At 59.8% G+C, this 19,915-nt stretch overlaps 2 protein-coding genes across 2 annotated transcripts; one reads left to right on the plus strand and one right to left on the minus strand.

Annotated features, from left to right (window-relative positions):
- The first annotated feature begins 2,286 nt into the window (after nt 1–2,286).
- On the plus strand, nt 2,287–11,289 carry LOC133629368 (scavenger receptor cysteine-rich type 1 protein M130-like). The gene is made up of 14 exons (XM_062020022.1): nt 2,287–2,396; nt 3,335–3,468; nt 3,786–4,109; nt 4,831–5,139; nt 5,380–5,685; nt 6,456–6,770; nt 6,855–7,169; nt 7,412–7,726; nt 8,389–8,451; nt 8,539–8,859; nt 10,183–10,320; nt 10,739–10,834; nt 11,074–11,157; nt 11,276–11,289. Exons 1-14 carry the CDS (start codon nt 2,287–2,289, stop codon nt 11,287–11,289), a joined length of 2,844 nt encoding a protein of 947 aa, XP_061876006.1.
- Nucleotides 11,290–18,943: 7,654 nt separating this feature from the next.
- LOC133629369 (olfactory receptor 14C36-like) lies at nt 18,944–19,915 on the minus strand. The gene has a single exon (XM_062020023.1). It carries the CDS (start codon nt 19,898–19,900, stop codon nt 18,944–18,946), a length of 957 nt encoding a protein of 318 aa, XP_061876007.1. The 5' UTR covers nt 19,901–19,915.

A 19,915-nucleotide genomic window follows, 5' to 3' on the forward strand; every position in this document is an offset into this window, starting at 1 on the left:
GATAAAACCCCAATGGATGGAGTTCAGAGGGACACACAGAGGTGAGGGCAGGACACGTTCAACCACACCCAGTGGGAAGAGGAGCAAAGAGCTGTGCCCACCACATGAACCCAAGGAGCAGACAGCACTGACCAAGAGCCCCCTCCCACTGATGGCCCTCATGGGGCTTCCTGTAGGGAATTCAAAGCCCTTTATATCACTTTAAAACACCTGACTCAGATGAGAACCTGTGGGGCAACCAACTGTTCACCACAGCTCTGTGTTTGCTTCTCCCAAACGTGCTCACACACCCGTGAGGGAGAAGCAGCAGCAGAGAGACTGAGCCAAAGTTGCAACCTCCCGTCCCAAAAAGAACCCTGGCCAAAGGCAGCCGCCCCACAGCCCCGTGGCTCCCTCCTGAGCTGCAGCCACCGTCCCCTCCAGAGAGGTGGCTTCAGCAGCAATGCTCAAGTCAGCTGCTGGAGAGAGGGACCCGGCACTACCGATGCGATTCCAGGGGGGCTCCAGGAGCCCTTTGAGCTGTTGTCACCCCTCTCTGGGGCTGAACTTCTCTCCGCCTCCCCCGCCATGGGACCGCATCAAGCAGCGTTTAAACACAACAGCACGAAGGAAATAACGCGGGGCGGGGGAAGAGCGGGACACAAAGTGTTTGCGGTGAGCGAAGCGTGTCCCAGGCAGCTGCCAGCGCCGGGGCCGCCTCCCCCGGGACTCCCCGCCGCAGAACGGGGCCCAGCCCGGTCGTTCCCGGCTGCCCGGAGCTCGTCCCGCTCCGCCGCGGCTGCCCGGCTGCAGCGGGAGGCGGCGGCGGGGAAGCGGGAGCGGGTCAAACCCCGAACAGAAGAGCGGAGCGGGGCAGCGCCGGGGCGGGCCGCGGGCGGCAGCCCCCGCCGGGCCCGGGTCCCGCTCCCGCTTTCCCCCGCGGCACGGAGGGACGGCGCGGCCCCGCCTCCCCCCGCCCCGCTCCGCGCCGCCGCCGGGGCCCGAGGAGCCGCCGCGGAGCCGCGTTCGGCCGCCTCCCCCCCACCGGCGCCCGCGGGCGGCTCTCGGGCTCCCGGGGCCTCGCCGCCCGCCCCGGGCCCGCCGCCGCCTCCGCCCGGCCCCGCCTCACCGGACACCCCCGGCCCGCCGCGGAGCCCCCTCCCCGCCGCCCTCCCGCCGCCCCCCGGCCCGCCCGCGGCCCGCGCTCACCGCCGGCCACGCGCCCCCCATCCTGCGCTCGCTCGCCGCCTGGCGCTCAGCCGTGGGGAGCTCGGCCGCCTCCTCCTCGCCCGACACGGCCGGAGCCGCCTCCGCCGGGACCCCCGGGAGCAGCCGCCGGCGCCGCCCCCGCGCTGAGAGACCCCCGGCAGCGCGAGCGGCGGCGCGAGCTCCGCGCGGGGCACGCTGGGACTACGACTCCCGGCAGGCACCGCGGCTGCCGCCGGCGGCTTTGCGCGACAGCGAGGCGCGGGCGCTGACGGGAAATGGAGTCCGCGGGGCGGCCGCGGGGAAGCGGCGCCTGTCCCGCGGCTGCCGCTGCTCCCGCTCCCGCCCCGCAGCATCATCACCTCTGGGCACAGGCGTAAGAATCGCCCGAGGGTGGCGGCTGGAAGGGCCGTCACTAAAAAGAGTCACAGAACGGTGGCAGTTGGAAGCGACCCCTAAAGCTCATCCAGCCCAACCCCCATCTCAGGCGGGTCCCACCTAGATCAGGTCACACAGGAGCGTGTCCAGCTGGGCTTGGAAACCTGCCGAGAAGGAGCCTCCGCAGCCTCCCTGGGCAGCCCGGGCCAGGGCTCCCTCACCTCAGCAGGGAAATAGCTTTTGCTCATGTTTCAATGGGACATTTTGTGTTGCAGCTTCTTTCCATCAGCCCTTGTCCTGTCACTGGATACAACAGAACAAAAGTGCTGCCCCAGCCCCCTGACACCCACCACTGACATATTTGTCAGTATTAATGAGAACCCCCTGCAGTCTCCTCTTTCCTAAACAGCCCCAGGGCCCGCAGCCTTTCCTCCTCACACACATGTTCCATCCCCTCAGCATCTCAGTAGCCCTGTGTTGCCTCTCTCCAGCCCTTCCCTGTCTCTCGAGCTGGGGACTCTGCCCTTACTCCTGGTGACCCTCAGCAAGTTCCTCTCTGCCCAACTCTCAGCCTGTCCAGCTCTCACTGACTGGCAGCACAGCCTCTGGGGAATCAGCCAGTGCTCCCAGTTTGGTGCCATCAGGGAGCTCACTGAGGGTCCCTCTGTCCCCGCATGGGGTGCCTGTATGTGGGTGTGAGGTGACATCCCTGCAGTGCCCCCCATGGCCGTGGGGCTGAGTGTGGAGCATCCATGTGCAGCGAGGCCATCCCAGGGGCCAGGAGCTGTGATTGGCGTCTCTGCGAGGCCGAAGGAGCAGCCCCGGCAGGAGCAGTGGGGCTGGGGGTGTGTCGGGGCCCCGCGGGGCTGTGCCTGGGCTGGGTGCCAGGAGGAAACCTCAGGCTTCCTGGCCGGGCGCTGTGGGGGAAGCGCAGCGAGTGCTGCGAGGCCGCGGGGGCTGCGGTTTGTGCAGCTGCAGCTGCAGCTCCCGATGCATCTGCCTGCAGGGAACAACGGCCCCTGGGGGACACGGGGACGGTTGGGGACACGCTGGGGCCTGTCCTGCTGCCGGGCTGGGGACGTGTCCCAGCGCGGCTCCTGCCGGGGCCCTGTCCTGAGGCTCTCCAGGAGGGATGTTCCTGCAGGCCGGGGCTGCAGCTCTGCCCCCAGCCCAGGGCTGTCCCACAGGGGCTGCAGCAGGGCAGGGGCTGTTCCCTTTCCACCCCGACACAGAGCCAGAGCAGCCCCACAGCTCGGGGATGGAGGACACTGCCCTCGTGGGTTCTCTGATGAGTGTAGCCCTGGGGATGCTCAGTGCTCCCAGTGCTCCCAGTGCTCCCAGTTGAGGGCCTGGAGACCCATTTCCCCTCTGCGCCTGCCTCGGCCCATAACTCTGCCCCGTGGCAGCAGCCGTGGCACCTGCATTGGGACCGTGGTGTCCCTCATATATGGGCATGAAGGGCACTGGAGAAGCTCATTGGCGGGCTGAGCTGTGTCAGAGGGGAGAGAGCTCCTGATCTCATCTCAAAAGGTGCTGCTGCTTGGATTGGCTCCTGCAGCTGCGTTGGCATCTCTCAGAGATCTCACCCTCCCATCAGCAGCAGCCCCACGAGGGTGCGGGAGCCGTGCCGGGGAGTGGGGAGCAGCAGGGCTGTGCCCGCGGGGCAGGAGGCTCAGGATGGGCACGCAGGGACTCCTGTGGCCTCGGGTGCTGTGGCTGCTCCTCGGGCTGCAGCTGTGCAGGGGTAAGTGCTGGCTCCCTTGTCCCACAGCCCAGGGCCAGTGGGCACCAGCGTGCTCATCGGGATACCTCTGGCAATTCGGTTTCTTCACGGGTGCCGCTGGGACAAGGGGCAGAAGGTGCTCAAGGGAGTGGATGCTGTGCCTGTGTGGGTGGGAGAGGGAGGTGTGGGGCTGGGGCCCGGGGCCATACGGGGGTTGCTGTGCTGGGGAGGAGAGAGGGGACATGGGAAAGGGGTGGTTGAATTAGTGGGGATGTGCTGCAGGCTGTGGGGCTGTGAATGGTACAGCAGGTCTGCTGCTGGGCAGCCTCAGCCCTTTGCAGAGCTGGGGAGAAAAGAGACCCCCAGACTGCCCCAGGGACAGCCCAGGATGGGGAGGGCTGTCCCTCAGGTGCCTTTACCTCTGCCTGGGCAGGGGGGACCCCAGAGCTGTAGTCTGGAGCTCGGTGCTCTCCTGACCAGCCCCGTGTTGGCGTTTCAGGGGCTACAGAGTTGAGGCTGGTGGATGGCGGCAGCCGCTGCGCTGGGAGAGTGGAGGTGGAACACGAGGGACAGTGGGGCACTGTGTGTGATGATGAATGGGACTTGAAAGATGCTGCAGTGGTTTGCAAGCAGCTGGGATGTGGGTCTGCTGTTGAAGAGGATGAAGATTATGAGGATAAAGATTTTGGGCCAGGATATGGCCCCATTTGGTTGGATGATGTTCGATGTCGTGGCTCCGAGCCTGCCCTGTCCAACTGTACACACAGGGGATGGGGTGAGCACGACTGTGATCACGATGAGGATGCTGGAGTGAGCTGTTCAGGTAAGAGACCAGAAAGGGACCTGGCTGTGCCCTCCAGGAGCAATGAGTGTGTGTGAGAGCAGGGTCCAGGCTGGCTGGTCACATTGCCAAGCTGCAGCTGGTGTTGCTGGTGTCTCCAGTCCTGAGAAAGGGCAATAGGAACCCAGCCCGGGTTCTCACCACAAACCTGGGCCCTGAGGTTGCTCAGCCCACTCTAAGTTGGTGCCTGGCCTGCCTCCTCTCTGCCCCATTGTGTCTCAGTTCCCATCTTCCTCCTCCCACTCAGCCAGGACCGCTCTGGCATGGCCACGGACCAGCTCCCACCATGCCAGAGGCACCCACAGCATCTCATGCAGCCACCCACATCCCTGGGGAATGGCAGGAGATAACAAGGGACTTTATTGGCACCTTATTCCTCTGCCAGGGTCACCCCTGAGCTGCAGCCCACAGAGACACATCCCATGCAGTTGGGGTGACCTGTTGCTGCACCTTTCCTGCCTACCCCAGCCCCAGCTGCCCTGTGCCACAGGAGCTGTGCCAGCACTTGCACTGTCCTCAGTGCCCGTCCTTACCCTGGGAGCTGCTCAGCCCAGGGCCGCTCCTGGTGTGTTTGTGCCATCAGCACCCACTGGGAGCTGCTGGGGGCTTGTGGGGCACTTTGTGGCCTCCTTGGAGATGAGGTGGGAGATGAGGTAACTGCCAGCAGGCTCTGGGAACTCACAGGGGGCTTTGTCTGCTCCAGGGTTTGTCCGGCTGGTCGGAGGGGACAACGACTGCTCAGGACACGTGGAGATCCATGATGGGGAGAAGTGGAAAAGTGTCTGTGCCTCAGCCTTTGGTGCCAGAGCTGCTGCTGTGGTCTGCAGGGAGCTGCAGTGTGGGGCAGCCCTGAACATCCAAGGGGCAGCTCGTGATGGAGCCAGCGCCGGTGCCATGTGGGACAGAGAGCTGCAGTGTGCAGGGAATGAACCCTTCCTCCAGTTTTGCCCCAGAGGCCCCTCCTGCGACCAGCTCTGCACCCCCAGAGCTGCTACTTGGCTCAACTGCACACGTAAGGACTGTCACTGGGGTGTAAAACACCAGGGATGTGCTGGGGACAGGGCAGCGGGGCAGGGACCGTGCTGGGCCTGAGGACAGAGGGGCTGATGTGGGGTCTGCAGCCCCACAATGATGCGGGAAGAGGTGGAGGAGGAGGATGGCAGCTCTCCTCCATTTGACCTCTCCCCAGCTCCTGAAGGAGCCAGAGCACAAGTCCAATCCCTTCCATTGTTCTCTGTCTCTGTGCTTGCAGGGTTCAGGCTGGTGAACGGCAGCACGGCGTGCGAGGGGAGGGTGGAGCTGCACGTGCAGGGGACCTGGGGCAGCCTCTGTGCCTCCCGCTGGCACCTCTCTGACGCCCACGTCCTCTGTGGCCGCCTGGGCTGTGGCTTTGCCGTGTCCCTTCCCAGAGGAGGGAGTTTTGGGAGAGGAACGGGCCCCGTCTGGAGAGACTCGTTCCGCTGCAGTGGGACTGAAGCCCACCTGGGACAGTGCCCAGTGACCGTGCTGGGGGCCTCCCCGTGCTCCCATGAGGATGCTGCTGCTGTCGTCTGCTCAGGTGAGGGCTGGCAAACCCTGGATTGGCTCCTTTGTCTCCTGGCATGACAGCAGCCCAAGGCAGGGGACCTGGGGCAGGCCCAGGCTGCACTTGCCCCTGCAGAAGCCCTGAGGGCTGCAGAGAGACATTGTCCCTGCCCCCCAGGGCAGCCCCAAAGACCACCTCCAGGCTCAGGCTCTTTTGATGTCCCCCTGGGGTGCTGGGTGCCAGACAGGGCTGTGGGGCTCATTCCACCCCTCTGGCTGCAGACAGCCCTGTCCCAGCAACACAGAAATAGCCCCAGGCATGATCTCAGTCCCACGGGGCTGCCTGGCTGCCCCCAGCAGCAGCAGCAGAGCAGAGGGTGAGCCACAGAGCCAGGCTGGGGCTTCTGGTGAGCACCAGCCTCAAACCTGTGCTTTCTGCTGGGGCAGACTCCTCAGCTCTGCTCCCTGCCAGGGACACTGGCTTCCAGGGCCCATCTCCAGCAGAGAACCAAAGGTTTAGGTTGGAAAAGGCATCTGAAGGTGCTGGAGTCCCAGCCCTGCCCTCACCCTGCCAAACCCACCACTGACCCAGCACCTCAGCTCCGATCTCAACCTGCTCTAGAGAAACCTGAGCCCAGCCCTGAAGGGATCCCAAAGCCGTGGGGCTGAGGTGCTGAGGGCCGTGGGTCAGTGCTGGGCTGGGCAGGGTGAGGGCAGGGCTGGGGCTGCAGCAGCTTCAGGGGCTTTTCCCGTCAGCCCAAAGGGTTGTGTGAGTCCATGATCGGTGATTCCACGACTCCCCAGGCCCCGCTGGCTCCGGGTCCCTGCGGCTGGTGGGGGGAGGGAGCCGGTGCGCCGGGCGAGTGGAGATCTTCCAGCGCGGGACGTGGGGCAGAGTCCTGTCTGAGCAGTGGGCCGTGGCGGAGGCCCGTGTGGCGTGTCGGCAGCTGCGGTGCGGAGAGGCAGAGACGGCCTACAAGCCGCCCACGGCCGAGCGAGGGCCGGGCCCCGTGGGGCTGCGAGGGGTGCGGTGCCAGGGGCACGAGGCCCAGCTGAGCCTCTGCAACGTCTCCTGGCCGGCAGCGGGGGTCGTGGAGGACGTGGGGGTGGTTTGCCAGGGTGAGTGTCCCCACGGGCCCCCCGGGGCACAGGGTGGGTGGGCAGCCGGCCCCCGCCGCCATCTGGGCTCCGTCCCCGCCGCAGGGAGCCGGCGCGTGCGGCTGGCGAACGGGCCCGGGCGCTGCGCCGGGAGAGTGGAGATCTACTCCCAGGGCAGCTGGGGCAGCGTCTGCGACGACGGCTGGGACCTGCCCGATGCCGCCGTCGTGTGCCGGCAGCTGGGCTGCGGAGGGGCCGTGCGGGCCCCGGGCTCTGCCGCCTTTGGGGAGGGCTCCGGGCACATCTGGCTGGACGGCGTCAACTGCTCCGGGGCCGAAGCCGCTCTCTGGGACTGCCCGGCCGGGCCCTGGGGGCGGCACGACTGCGGGCACAAAGAGGACGCCGGAGCCGTCTGCTCAGGTGTGTGGCGGGAGCTGTGGCGGGAGGCTGGTGCTCAGGGAGGCCGGGCCAGCAGGAGAGCCGGGCACGGCCAGCGCTGACCCGGGCTGCCGCTGAGCTCCTGCGCCGCCACCTCCTGCACACAGCCAGGCACGGGCAGCCCCGGGGCCGCCGGGGTCCCTGGGGAGCTCAGCTGTGCCTGGGGGTGGGCGGCAAGGGCAGCGGTGTGCGGCCCTCAGGGACTCGTCTCTCTCCCCTGCCAGAGTTCACGGCCCTGAGGCTGGAGAGCAGCGACGGCTGCTCTGGGCGCCTGCAGGTTTTCTACAACGGGACGTGGGGCAGCGTTTGCTCCAACTCCATGACCCCCAAAACGGTGTCACTGGCGTGCAAGGAGCTGGGCTGCGGGAAGAAAGGGACCCTGGAGATACAAGGGCCACGGGGCAGAGTGTCTGGCGCCGCCTGGCTGGACCGTGTGGAGTGTGAGGAGAGACATGGCTCCTTCTGGCTGTGTCCCTCCGATCCCTGGAACCCGCGGTCGTGCGACGAGCTGCGAGATGTGACCCACATCACCTGCCGTGGTAATTCTGAGCTGCACGGGCACCAGCATCCACCCAGCAATTCCTCCCTGCTGGCTGGGATCAGCACTGGGGTGGCAGCAGGAGCAGGGCAGGGATTGTCCCCTGTGCTGGGCTCTGGTGAGGCTGCAGCTCAAGGGATGTGTTCAGTGCTGGGCCCCTCACTCACTGCCAGAGGGACACTGAGGGGCTGCAGCGTGGCCAGAGCTGGGCAGCGGAGCTGGGGAAGGGGCTGAAGCACAAGGGTGCTGGGGAGGGGCTGAGGGAATCGGGGAGTTGAGCCTGGAGAAGAGGAGGCTGAGATGAGACAGGAGTAGTCTGTGCAAAACCCTGCCAGGAGATTGGAGTGATGTTAGGGTCGGTCTCTTCTCTCCATTAACGAATGACAGGACAAGAGGAAAGGGACTCAAGTTGTCCCAGGGGAGGTTGAGATTGGAGCTGAGGCAGAACTTTTTCCCTGAGAGGCTTGTCAGCCCCTGTGCCAGGCTGCCCAGGGAGGTGGGGTGTCCCCGTCTCTGGAGGGATCCCAAAGCTGAGGTGCTGAGGGCCGTGGGTCAGTGGTGGGATGGGCAGGGTGAGGGGAGGGCTGGGACTCCAGCAGCCTCAGGGGCTTTTCCTACCCAAATGATTCCATGACTTCATGATTCTCTGATCTCCTTCTGCAGGGACACGGCCCAAAATGACCCCAACCCCGGGCTCCGCGTGCCCCAACGCCACGAGCTGCACAGGTAGGGAGCTGCTCCTCTGCTGCCCCTCTGGCCTGGCAGGGCTGTGCCCACCGTCCCGCTGCCCCAGCAGCTCTGTGCCTCCTGCAGACAGGGAGAGGATCCGCGCCGTGGGAGGAGAGGACGGCTGCTCGGGCCGGGTGGAGCTGTGGCACCGCGGCTCCTGGGGGACGGTGTGCGACGACACGTGGGACGTGCGGGATGCCGAGGTGGCCTGCAGGCAGCTGGGCTGTGGGCCCGCCGTGGCTGCCCTGCCCGAGGCTGCCTTTGGGGAGGGCACAGGCCCCATCTGGCTGGAGAAGGTGGAGTGGGAGTGTCGGGGCACAGAGGCGGCTCTGCAGCACTGCTGGGCCTGGCCCAGGGACCGCGGGCTCTGCCGGCACAAGGAGGACGCGGCCGTGCGCTGCGTGGGTGAGTGCAGGGCTGCAGCTCTGCCCGGGCACTGCATGGAGCTGGGGCAGGTCCCATCCTGCCCTCAGAGCTCTGGAGAGCGAGGCTGTTCCTGCAGAGCCTGGCAGCCTGGTCCCATGTGGGCAGCAGCTTCTGTGGGGCTGGATGTCCTCCAGCTGCTGCCCGGCCAGGCTCTGCAGCCCCAGGGGCACTACTGGACCTTGGAGTCCTGGTTGATAAACTGAACATGAGCCAGCAACGTGCCCTCGTGGGCAAGAAGGCCAATGGTATCCTGAGGGCATCAGGAAGAGGGTGGGCAGCAGGTCGAGAGAGGTTCTACTCCCCCTCTGCTCTGCCATATCTGGTGGGGCGTCATCTGGAGTCCTGTGTCCAGTTCTGGGCACCCCAGCTGCAGAGGGACAGGGAACTGCTGGAGAGAGGCGAGTGCAGGGCCAGCAAGATGATCTGGGGACTGGAATCTCTTCCTTATGAGGAAAGGCTGTGGGGCCTGGGGCTGTTTAGCCTGCAGGAGGCTTTGGGGAGATCTCATTAACACTGACAAGTACCTAAAGGGTGGGTGTCAGGGGGATGGGGTGACATTTTTTCTGCAATGTCCAGTCACAGGACAAGGGGTAATGGACAAAAGCTGCAAAACAAAAAGCTCCACTGAAACACAAAGAGAAACTCTTACACTATTAATGTGAGGGAACCCTGGCCCAGGCTGCCCAAGGAGGGTGTGGAGGCTCCTTCTCCAAGCCCACCTGGACATGTTCCTCTGCCCCCTGAGGGAGGGGAACCTGCTGTAGCAGGATGTCAGCTGGATGAGCTCTGGAAATCCGTTTCAACCCCCACTATCCAATGAGTCTCTGAACTCCCAGGCTGCTGGTGCTGCCCTGGCTAAGGCCCAGAGCAGGGCCCTGGGCTCTGTTGCAGCCCCCTGAGCAGCCCTGTGGAAGAGGTGGTTCAGGGGGGCTGCGCCAGGGGTGTCTGCACACACAGGCCAGGTAAGGGTGGAGGCTCCTGGTACCCACGTACCCCCCTCTCAGCTCATCTCTCCTTCTCCTCCTCTGCAGCTGCGCCCAGGACAGCAGCACCGACCCCTGGAGCAGGTGACGTGTCCTTCCCATCAGCAACGAGTGACCTCGAGGCCAGGCTGTGACCCAGCCAGAGAGAAGGGGATCCTCACTGGGGGTGGAACTCCCAAGAGGAGGCAGCGGGTTATGGGTGCCGGGGGTGGGGAGGGCTGTGAGTTGCCCACGGTATGATGGGGGTCAGGGCTGGGTGCTCCAGCCCCCCACTGCTCCGTGGCCTGGTGCTTCCCTCTGTGTGTGGCTGCCTGTGCAGATCCCACTCGGGGCCGCCCGACCAGCAGCAGAAGCGTCTCGTTGCCCGTCATCATGTGCATGATCCTGGGAGCCCTTGTCTGCCTGCTGCTGGCCCTCCTGGCCTGGAGAGTGCTCAGCGCCAGGGCTGAGCGCAGAGGTGGGTCCTGCCCCACGCTGCCACGGGAAGGTGCCTCTTGGCAGGACCAGGGCGCTGTGGGGTGTGTGTGTCAGCACAGGCAGAGCTGGGGGCACAGGCGTGTGCTGCTGCTGTGCCACTGACTGCCTGATGATGGGCCAGCAGCAGCCAGGGGAAGAGAGTCCCGACACGGGGGAGTTGGGGATGGGGCCAGAAGTGGCCAGAGCTGGGCTGGGGCAGATGGGCACAGGAGGAATGCAGGGCAGCAGGGTCCATCCCCGTGGTGTCAGGCCCCAGGCTGCTCCTCTGCCCAGCCCTCAGCTCCCCGTGGCAGAGCAGGGGCTGTGCTGTGGATCCGTGGGGCAGAGAGGGGGCAGCTGCAGAGGGGAGGGAAGGTGGGAGCTGCCTGTCCCTGAGCCAGAGCGGCCTCTATCCACAGGCTCCCAGACAGCCCCGGAGCCCTTCCCTGAGGCGGTGTACCAGGAGGTCGGTTACAGCCCTGTGTGGGAGGAGCAGGCGAGATTCAGCCCATCAGGTGGGTCTGGGTCCATCCCTGGGGGCTCTGTCCCCTGGTCCCCAGCTGCAGCTGACTCCCTGCAGCCCCCAGGCCCAAGGTCCCTGCAGCAATGTGGGGAGAGCAGAGAGGTCCTGGCCCAGGACAGAAGCTTCCTCCCCATCAGCTCTGCCCACCCCAGCTGGGTTTGTCCCAGGCCAGAGGGTCAGTCCTGGGCCCTCCTCCCCACTCAGCCCTGGCTTTGTGGGTCCCCTCTCCAGGCTCCTATTCGGAGGGGTCACTGACCAAACTGCAGCTCCATCACATGGACAGCGAGGAGGAAGATGGTCTGGGGTCAGCACGAGGTAATGGGGGCAGGAAGGGGTTGATGTCTCATCGCTGCAGACTCGGGATGGACAGTGGTGCCCCTGAGTGCCACCATCAGAGCTGGGGAGCAGATGGGGATCTCCTGTGCCGCTGCAGCCACCAGTGTCTGAGCCCCGTGTCCCTGTGCTTCCTCCCGTCCTCTTCTCTGCACGATGCATCTTCTCACCAACCTCAGCTCCTTTCTGCTTCCAGATGTCCCTGTCCTGCCCAGAGGTGGCCCAGCAGATGGCTATGATGATGCCAGGGAGGTTTCTGACCCTGGGGAGGACCTTGTGTCTGGGCACAGAGGCTGGGAAGTGCCCAGGGCAGCAGAGGAGGGAGCAGGGCCCAGGGACGCACCTGGAGGTGAGGGGATGGGGATGAGGATGAGGGACAGGGCGGGTGGAGGGGGGCTCAGCATCTCTGAAGTGGTGAGGAGAAGGAAGGAAGGAGATGTCCAAATGTGCTACAGCCTGCCTTGCTGCTTTGCAGAGACAAAGCTGTGCTCCCAGAGCAGTGCCGGGGCCCCTGGAGCTGAGGGAGATGCCCAGTGCCTGTGCCCAGAGAGCTGGAGCTACGACGATGCCCAAGAGGTGTCCCTGGCACATCCCCCTGAGGACAGCGAGGCCGTGACACTGCAGCTCAGGGCACAAGGGTGGCCCATCCCCGGGCCAGGAGAGCCCGTCACTGCCGCGGGGCTGGGAGCAGCTGGGAGGGAGGAGGGAGCTGTGCGGCTGGGAGAGCCCTGAGCTCCAGGGAGCCCTCGGCCCTTGCCAGCCATTTCCTCTGCCTTCAGTGTCCTGTGTTCAGGCTGTGCCTCCTCTTTGTTCTGATTAAAATCCCTTGGGGGTTTGGGCCAGATCTGGTGCTGACACAGACATTTGCATCCTGACATAGAATCATTGAATCAAAGATTCATTTGGGTTGGAAAAGATCTTTAAGATCATCAAGTCCAGTCACCAGCCTCACCCTGCCGAGCCCATCACCAACCCCTGTCCCTCAGCACCTCAGTTCCACAGCTGTGCAACAGCTCATAGACCTATGGAATCATTGCAGCTGGAAAAGACCTTTAAGACCATTGAGTCTGATGTGTGTTGTGATGTCACACAACAGTTCCCTGATATGCTGGAATGTCACAGAGCCCTGATGCAGTGCCCAGATGTGGTGTGGTGTTACACAGCCCTGTTGCAGTGCGAACATGAGCTGTGATGGCAAAGAGCACAGTAGCAGTTCTCAGATGTGCTGTGATGTGTCACAGGACTTCTGCAATGCCCACATGTGCTGTTGTGTCACACAGCCCCGTTAAAGCGCCCAGGTGGGCTTTGATGTCACAGAGGCCCGTTGCAAAACCCAGATGTGATGTGATGACAAACAACCCTGTTGCAGTTCCCAGATGTGTTGTGATGTTGCATTGTTCTGTGACATCACAGCACTTCTAGTTACTGCAACAGTCTTCTGTGACGTTACAGCTCATATGGCCACTGAAACTGTGCTCTGTGACATCACAGCACATCTGGAAACTGTATCCAGGCTGTTAGACATCACAGCACATCTGGGCGCAGCAACAGGGATGTTTGTCATCACATCACATCTGGGTTTTGTAACGAGGCTCTGTGACATGACAGCCCACCTGGGCACTTCCATGGGGCTGTGTGACATCACAGCACATGTGGGCATTGCAGAAGTCCTGTGACACATCACAGCACAGATGGGAACTGCTACAGTGCTGTGTGACATCACAGCTCATGTGTGCACTGCAACGGGGCTGTGGAACACAACAGCACATCTGGGCTTTGCAGCAAGCTGTATGACATCACAGCACATCTGGACCCTGCAATAGTGCTCTGTGACATCATAGGATGTCTCGACACTGTAGCAGTGCTCTGTAATATCGCATAACATCTGGGCATTTTTAAACGGGGCTCTGTGGTACCACAGCACCTCTGGGATCTGCAACATACCTGTCTGACCCCACAGCACATCTGGGCACTGCAACAGGGCTGTGTGAATTCAAAACACATTTGGGCACTGCAGCATTTGTCTGTGACATCACAGTACATCTGAGTGTTGCAAGGGGACCCTGCGACCTCACAGCACATCTAGGCTCTGCAACAGGGCTGTGTGACATAGCAGTACATGTGGGCATTGCAGGGGGGCTGTGTCAAATCACAGCAAATCAGGGCACTGCTCCAGTGCTCTGTGAAATTACTGCAAATCTGGGCTCTCAATCACTGCTCTGATAAATAGCACGTCTAGACACTGCATCAGAGCTCTATGACATCACAGCACATCTGGGCACTGTAACAGGCCTGCGTGACCTCCCAGCACATTTGCGCTTTGCAGCTGAACTCTGGGACAGATCAGCTCTTCTGGGCACTGCAACAGTGCTCTGTGACTTCACAGCTCATATGGCAACTGCAACAATTCTGTGACATCACATCACACCTGGACACTGCAACAATGCTCTGTGACACAACAGCACATCCGGGCTTTGCAGCAGGGCTGTGTGACATCTCAGCACATCTGGACACTGCAATAGTGCCCTGTGACATCACAGGATGACTGGACACTGTAGCAGTGCTCTGTAACGTCACATAACATCTGGGCACTGAAACGATGCTCTGTGGCATCACAGCACCTCTGGGCACTGCAATGGGGCTGCAATGCCCACATGTGCTGTGATATCACACAGCTCCGTTGAAGCGCTCAGTGGGCTGTGCTGTCACAGAGCCCTGTTACAAAAGCCAGATGTGATGTGATGTCAAGAGTTCTATCATTGCAGTTCCCAGATGTGCTATGATGTCACAGAGAACTGTTACAGTGCCCAGGTGTGCTCCAATGTCACACAAACCAGATGCAGTTCCCAGATGGGTTCTGATGTCACAGAGAACTGTTGCAGTTCCCAAATGTTCTGTGATGTCACAGAGCACGGTTTCAGTGGCCATATGAGCTGTGATGTCACAGAGAACTGTTTCAGCACCTAGATGTGCTGTGATGTCACACAGCACTGTAACAGTGCTCTATGACATCTAGTACATCTGGGAACTACAATGGGATTGTGTCACATCACAGCAATTCTGGGCACTCCTAAAGTGGTCTGTGACATCAGAGCACATCTGGGCACTGCTACAGTGCTCTGTGACATCACAGTTCATACGGCAACTGCAATGACACAACTCTTGACATCACATCACAACTGGACACTTAATGCTCAGTGATATTACAGCACAACTAGGCCATGCGATGCGGCTGTGTGGCATCACATCTGGTACCTGCAACAGCGTTGTGTGACAAAACACCACATTTGAGCATTGCAACAGGGCTGGATGACATCACAGCACATCTGGGCATTGCAACAGTTCTCTGTGACATCACAGCTCATATGGCAACTGCAACAGTTCCTGTGAGAACACATCTCTTCTGGCCACTTAATGCTCTGTGACATCACAGCACTTCTGAGCACTTCCACAGTTCTCTGTGACATCACATCTCAAACATGCAAAAGGACTATGTGACATCACAGCATATGTAGCTTTGCAGTTGGACTGTGTGACATCACAACATATCTGGGCACTGAAACAGGACTGTGTAACATCCCGGCACATTTGGGCATTGTAGCAGGTCTCTGTGACAGCAAAGCACATCTGGGCACTATAAAAGTGCTTTGTGACAGAACAGCTCATCTGGGCACTGCAAGAGTGCTCTAGAACATCACATCACAACTGGACACTGAAACAGTGCTGTGTGACATTACAGCACATGTGGGCAATGCATGTGGGCTGTGAGACATCACAGCACATGTGGGAACTGCAGTAGGGGTCTGTGACACAACATAATATCTAGGCACTGCAGCAATGGTCTGTGATATCACAGAACATTTGGGCACTGTAATAGTGTTGTGTGACATCACAGCACATCTGGGAAGTGCAACAGGGATGTTTGTCATCACATCACATCTGGGTTTTGTAACGGGGCTCTGTGACATGACAGCCCACCTGGGCACTTCCATGGGGCTGTGTGACATCACAGCACATGTGGGCATTGCAGAATTCCTGTGTCACATCACAGCACAGATAGGAACTGCTACAGTGCTGTGTGACATCACAGCTCATGTGCGCACTGCAACGGGGCTGTGGAACACAACAGCACATCTGGGCTTTGCAGCAAGCTGTATGACATCACAGCACATCTGGATGTGGTAGGTGTCCAGAAGATCTCGGGTTGTAACGTGAGTGGTGGAAGGTACAGAAGAAGTGGGCACAGGGTTCCTTGGTTGCCTGGCTGTGGTGGATACATGTGACTCCAAACCGTCCTTGGGTCCAGGCTGACTAAGAAGCAGCAGGCCTCACATGTGAGGTGAGCCTGTGTGCTGGGGAGCCCTGGGCTCATGGCACGGAGTGAAGGTGCCTTGGAAAGATATTCTGGAAAGTCTCTTTCAAATCCAATAAGGCAAAACAACCAAAGGACAGAACAAGATTCCTGAGCTAAAACAAAGACATCTCTTGTCTATACTATTGACTAGCAGCCAACTACTGCACTCCATAAATATCACCCTCAGGATGGGCTCAGTTTGAGCACTCCCCAACTGCAGCTGGGCTGCACAGCACGTGACTCTCCCCTTGAGCAAGGGCTGCCAGTTAACGTTAGGGATTCCTTACCTGAGACTAAAAGACCCTTCCTTCCCCAAGGCAGAGAGATTCTTTCCCTGCGACAGATCCTGGGTGAGGGACTGATAGCATGCTGAATTAACTAATGAAACACTGCTAATCCATGTAGCTGCTCAATAGAGGTATAAACACTGTTCAGAGAACTCTGTTAGGAATAAACTGTGTTTCAGGTCTGAGACTAAGATTGATGCAGATTGGATTGGATCCACACCTTGGCCGGGTAAAGAGTTTAGAAAGCAAGGGGGTCCGCTCTGAACCTTGTGACTCACTGGGAGGGTCTTCCTTACTCTTTGTGTCCCCACGTGAATCTGTTTCTGTGTGAATCATTCTACCTTTCTAAGTTTCTTCCGTGCAGGAATTTATCAAGTGAGGCTTGACATCAAACTTCCTGAACCTTGTCAAACCACTGCCCAACTTTGTTATATCCCATCAAACGTGTTGCACTCTGTCAGGTTATTATTTTGCTTCGGTACTGCTCCCTCTCTCTTTTGAGCGAGTTGCATTCCACTTATCTGCAACAGATGCCTGTACTCAAGGAGCTTTTCAGGAACAACATGTGGGGGATTCTCTCTGTGCACCTGCTGCTTGAGATGAGCTTGAAGCAGCTGCCTGAGTGCCCGGAGCTCCTCAATGGGATGGGCAACAGGCTGGGTGAGGTTGTGCCTGAGGGTCAGAGAGACCAGTGAGGGAAAGATCTTGCTGGGAGATAAAGAACTTGCACCCAGCGTGAGGAAGTGGGCAGAGTCTTAGGCTCTCTAAGGGTGTCTTTGGATCAATGACCTCAGCTCTTGCTGTTGACTGGTATTCACCAATAACATGTGAAACTGAGGGGAGCAGATACTACACTGGAGGCACGAAAGACTTACTCTGAGTGGCGGAGGATCGTGTTAGGGAACATGTAGGCAAATTGGATAGAAACAACTCTGTGGGGCGGGACAGATGCAGCCATGAGTGCTGAAGGAGCTGGCCAATGTCGTTCCCAGCCTGCTTTCAGTTACCTTTGAAGGATGGTGAAGCTGGACTGTGGTTCCAGAGGACTGGCAGAAAGTAACTGTTACTTGGATCCTAAAGAAGGATGATGAGGAGACTCCAGGTAGTCAGTCAGCCTTCCCCATGTGCCTGGGAAGGTGATGGAGAAATTAGTTCTGCCAACTGTTTGCAGACAAGTGACAGACAGGAACATGACTGGGACGAGTCAGCAAGAGCTTATGGAAAAGAAAATGAGGTGAAGCAACTTGGCAGCTTCCACTACCTGACATCATAGGGTGGTGGAGGGTGGTGGATGGAAGAAGAGCAATGGGTGTTGTAGTTAGTAAGGCTTCTGGCACTCTCCCACAACATCCTCATAGACAAGCTGGTGAAGTATGGACCAGGTAAGTGGAAAGTCAGGTAGTTTGGAAGTTGGACGAACACCTGGGATCAGAAGGATGTGACCAGAGATACACAATCCAGCTGAAGGTCATTCACCATAGCTGTACATTCACTACAGCTGTACATGGAGAGTTGATACTGAGGCCAACTGGCCAACTCTGATTAGCAGCTTCATTACTGGCCTGGACTATGGGGCACAGCTCACACTCAGCAGGCTGGCCGGCGACATGAAACTGAGAGGAGCAGCTGATACACAAGATGATTGTGCTGCTGGACCTCAGCTGGCTGGAGAAATGAGCAGAGGGGAACCTCATCAAGTTCAATGAGGAGAAATGCCCAGGTAGCAGTAACACCATTCACAGTGATGTGCTGGAGGGCAACAACTAGAAACCAGCTTTGCAGAGAAGGACCTTAGTTTTCTGGTGAACAACAAGCTGAACGTGAGCTCTCCATGTGCTCCTGCAGCAAAGACAACCACCAGTATCCTGGTGGCCAGGGGCCTGTCAGTATCCTGGGCTGGGATGGACAATATAGGTAGATTGATTTCCTTTTCCTTCCTGCTCTGCAGAAGGCTTGTGGTCATGATTGTGAGATGATGCTGGGACATGGGGATCAGCAGAGAAGACCACCAGCAGCTTCCCTTCACACCTGGGTAGGGAGAAACACACCCAGTGCTGCTCCTGAGTGAGGAGGATGACACAGGAGGCATCGTGAGGTGCAGTGCAGGGAGACAACTCTTGCCACGTGTCTTGGGTCCCCTCAAGACACCCCTGAGCCCTTGAGCAGCAGCAATTCCTGTCACGGCTGTGAGGAACTGCTCTGGCTGCAGAGGGGCTACAGTCAGACCTCCCAGCCATGCTGTCCCCCGAATTCACATTCCCACCCTTTTGCCAGATGCATCCTGCTGCCTCCCAGCCCAACTGTGCAGGCACCACACAGGGGAAGGTGCAGCCAGGGTGGGGAAATGTCCTGCTGGCCTGCTGTGACAACAGACCACAGTGTCCCGTCCCCTGGCACCCTCCTGCTCTGGTAGCCCTCTCCAGCATCCAGCCAGGCTGGATTTTGTCTGCAGCCAGCCACAATCCACAGTCAGCCTGGGAAGGGTTTGATGTTCTGACAGTGTAGATGGATGTCAGAGATCAGCCCAAGTCTGGACTGTGGTAAATGGCCAGTTCAGGAAGGGAGAGCCACAAAGGTATGAGACTGGGGATGAGTTTGGGGGTAGGAGCCAGCACACAGCAGGGTGGGGGGAGACCGTGTGATGGACCTGTGCTGGGCACACAGACAGCAATGACTTGACATGGCTGCTGGGTCACGCTTCCCTCAGTGAAAGCCCTGACACAGGGTCCCAGCCTTCCTCTCCATACCACCCTTCAGGAGAGAAGACCGCACTAAGAGAGTGTGGGGCACCAGCTCTTCTTCAGCCATCTTCAGGCCTGCTGGAGCACCAGGACAGCAAGGACTTCAGGCTCTGACCTTGAGCCAGCGTCACTGTTACTCCAAGCAGGACCAGGCTCCCCTCTTTAAGGACACCACCTACAAGTTCATGTGTGGGACAGCCTTTGGATACGTACCTCTGCTGCTGTTCACCAGCTTTAGAAGAAGAGCCCAGTGCACCAGGGACATCCCACTTTATTACAGACATGATGAGAGTCACCTCTGACAATGACATTACTGATCATGAGAATGCTCTTCAGCAAATATAAACCAGCAAGACACAGAGGCCTGTAATGGGACATGCTGGGATTCATTTGTGCAGAGTGTTGAGAGCTTTCTCACTGCTGAGAAATAGCCATGAAATTACTTTCTTAATAGAGTCCTTGAGCTCCTGGTTCCTGATGCTGTAGATGAGGGGGTTCACTGCTGGAGGCACCACAGAGTACAGCACTGCCATCACCATATCCAGGGATGGGGAGGAGATGGAGGGGGGCTTCAGGCAGGCAAAGGTGGCAGTGCTGACAAACAGGGAGAGCACGGCCAGGTGAGGGAGGTAGGTGGAAAAGGCTTTGTGCCGTCCCTGCTCAGAGGGGATCCTCTGCACCACCCTGAAGATCTGCACGTAGGACAGAACAATGAACACAAAACACCCCCAAAAGACACAAGCACTAAACACAAGGAGTTGAAACTCCCTGAGGTAGGTATCAGAGCAAGAGATTCGAAGGATCTGGGAGATTTCACAGAAGAACTGGTCCACAGCATTGCCCTGGCAGAGGGGCAGGGAAAATGTACTGGCCGTGTGCAGGAGAGAATAGAGAAACCCAGAGCCCCAGGCAGCTGCTGCCATGTGGGCACAAACTCTGCTGCCCAGGAGGGTCCCGTAGTGCAGGGGCTTGCAGATGGCAACGTAGCGGTCGTAGCACATGACAGTGAGGAGGAAATACTCTGCTGACATGAAAAAGACAAACAGAAACACCTGTGCAGCACATCCCATGTAGGAAATGGCCCTGGAGTCCCAGAGGGAACTGGCCATGGCTTTAGGGACAATGGTGGAGATGGAGCCCAGGTCAAGGAGGGAGAGGTTGAGCAGGAAGAAGTACATGGGGGTGTGGAGGCGATGGTCGCAGGCCACGGCGGTGATGATGAAGCCATTGGCCAGGAGGGCAGCCAGGTAGATGCCCAGGAAGAGCCCAAAGTGCAGCAGCTGCAGCTCCCTCCTGTCTGCAAATGACAAGAGGAGGAACTGGGTGATGGAGCTGTTGGACATCTGCTGTTTTTAGGC

The sequence above is a fragment of the Colius striatus genome, unplaced genomic scaffold (genome assembly GCF_028858725.1).
Source record: "Colius striatus isolate bColStr4 unplaced genomic scaffold, bColStr4.1.hap1 scaffold_40, whole genome shotgun sequence".
NCBI lineage: Eukaryota > Metazoa > Chordata > Aves > Coliiformes > Coliidae > Colius > Colius striatus.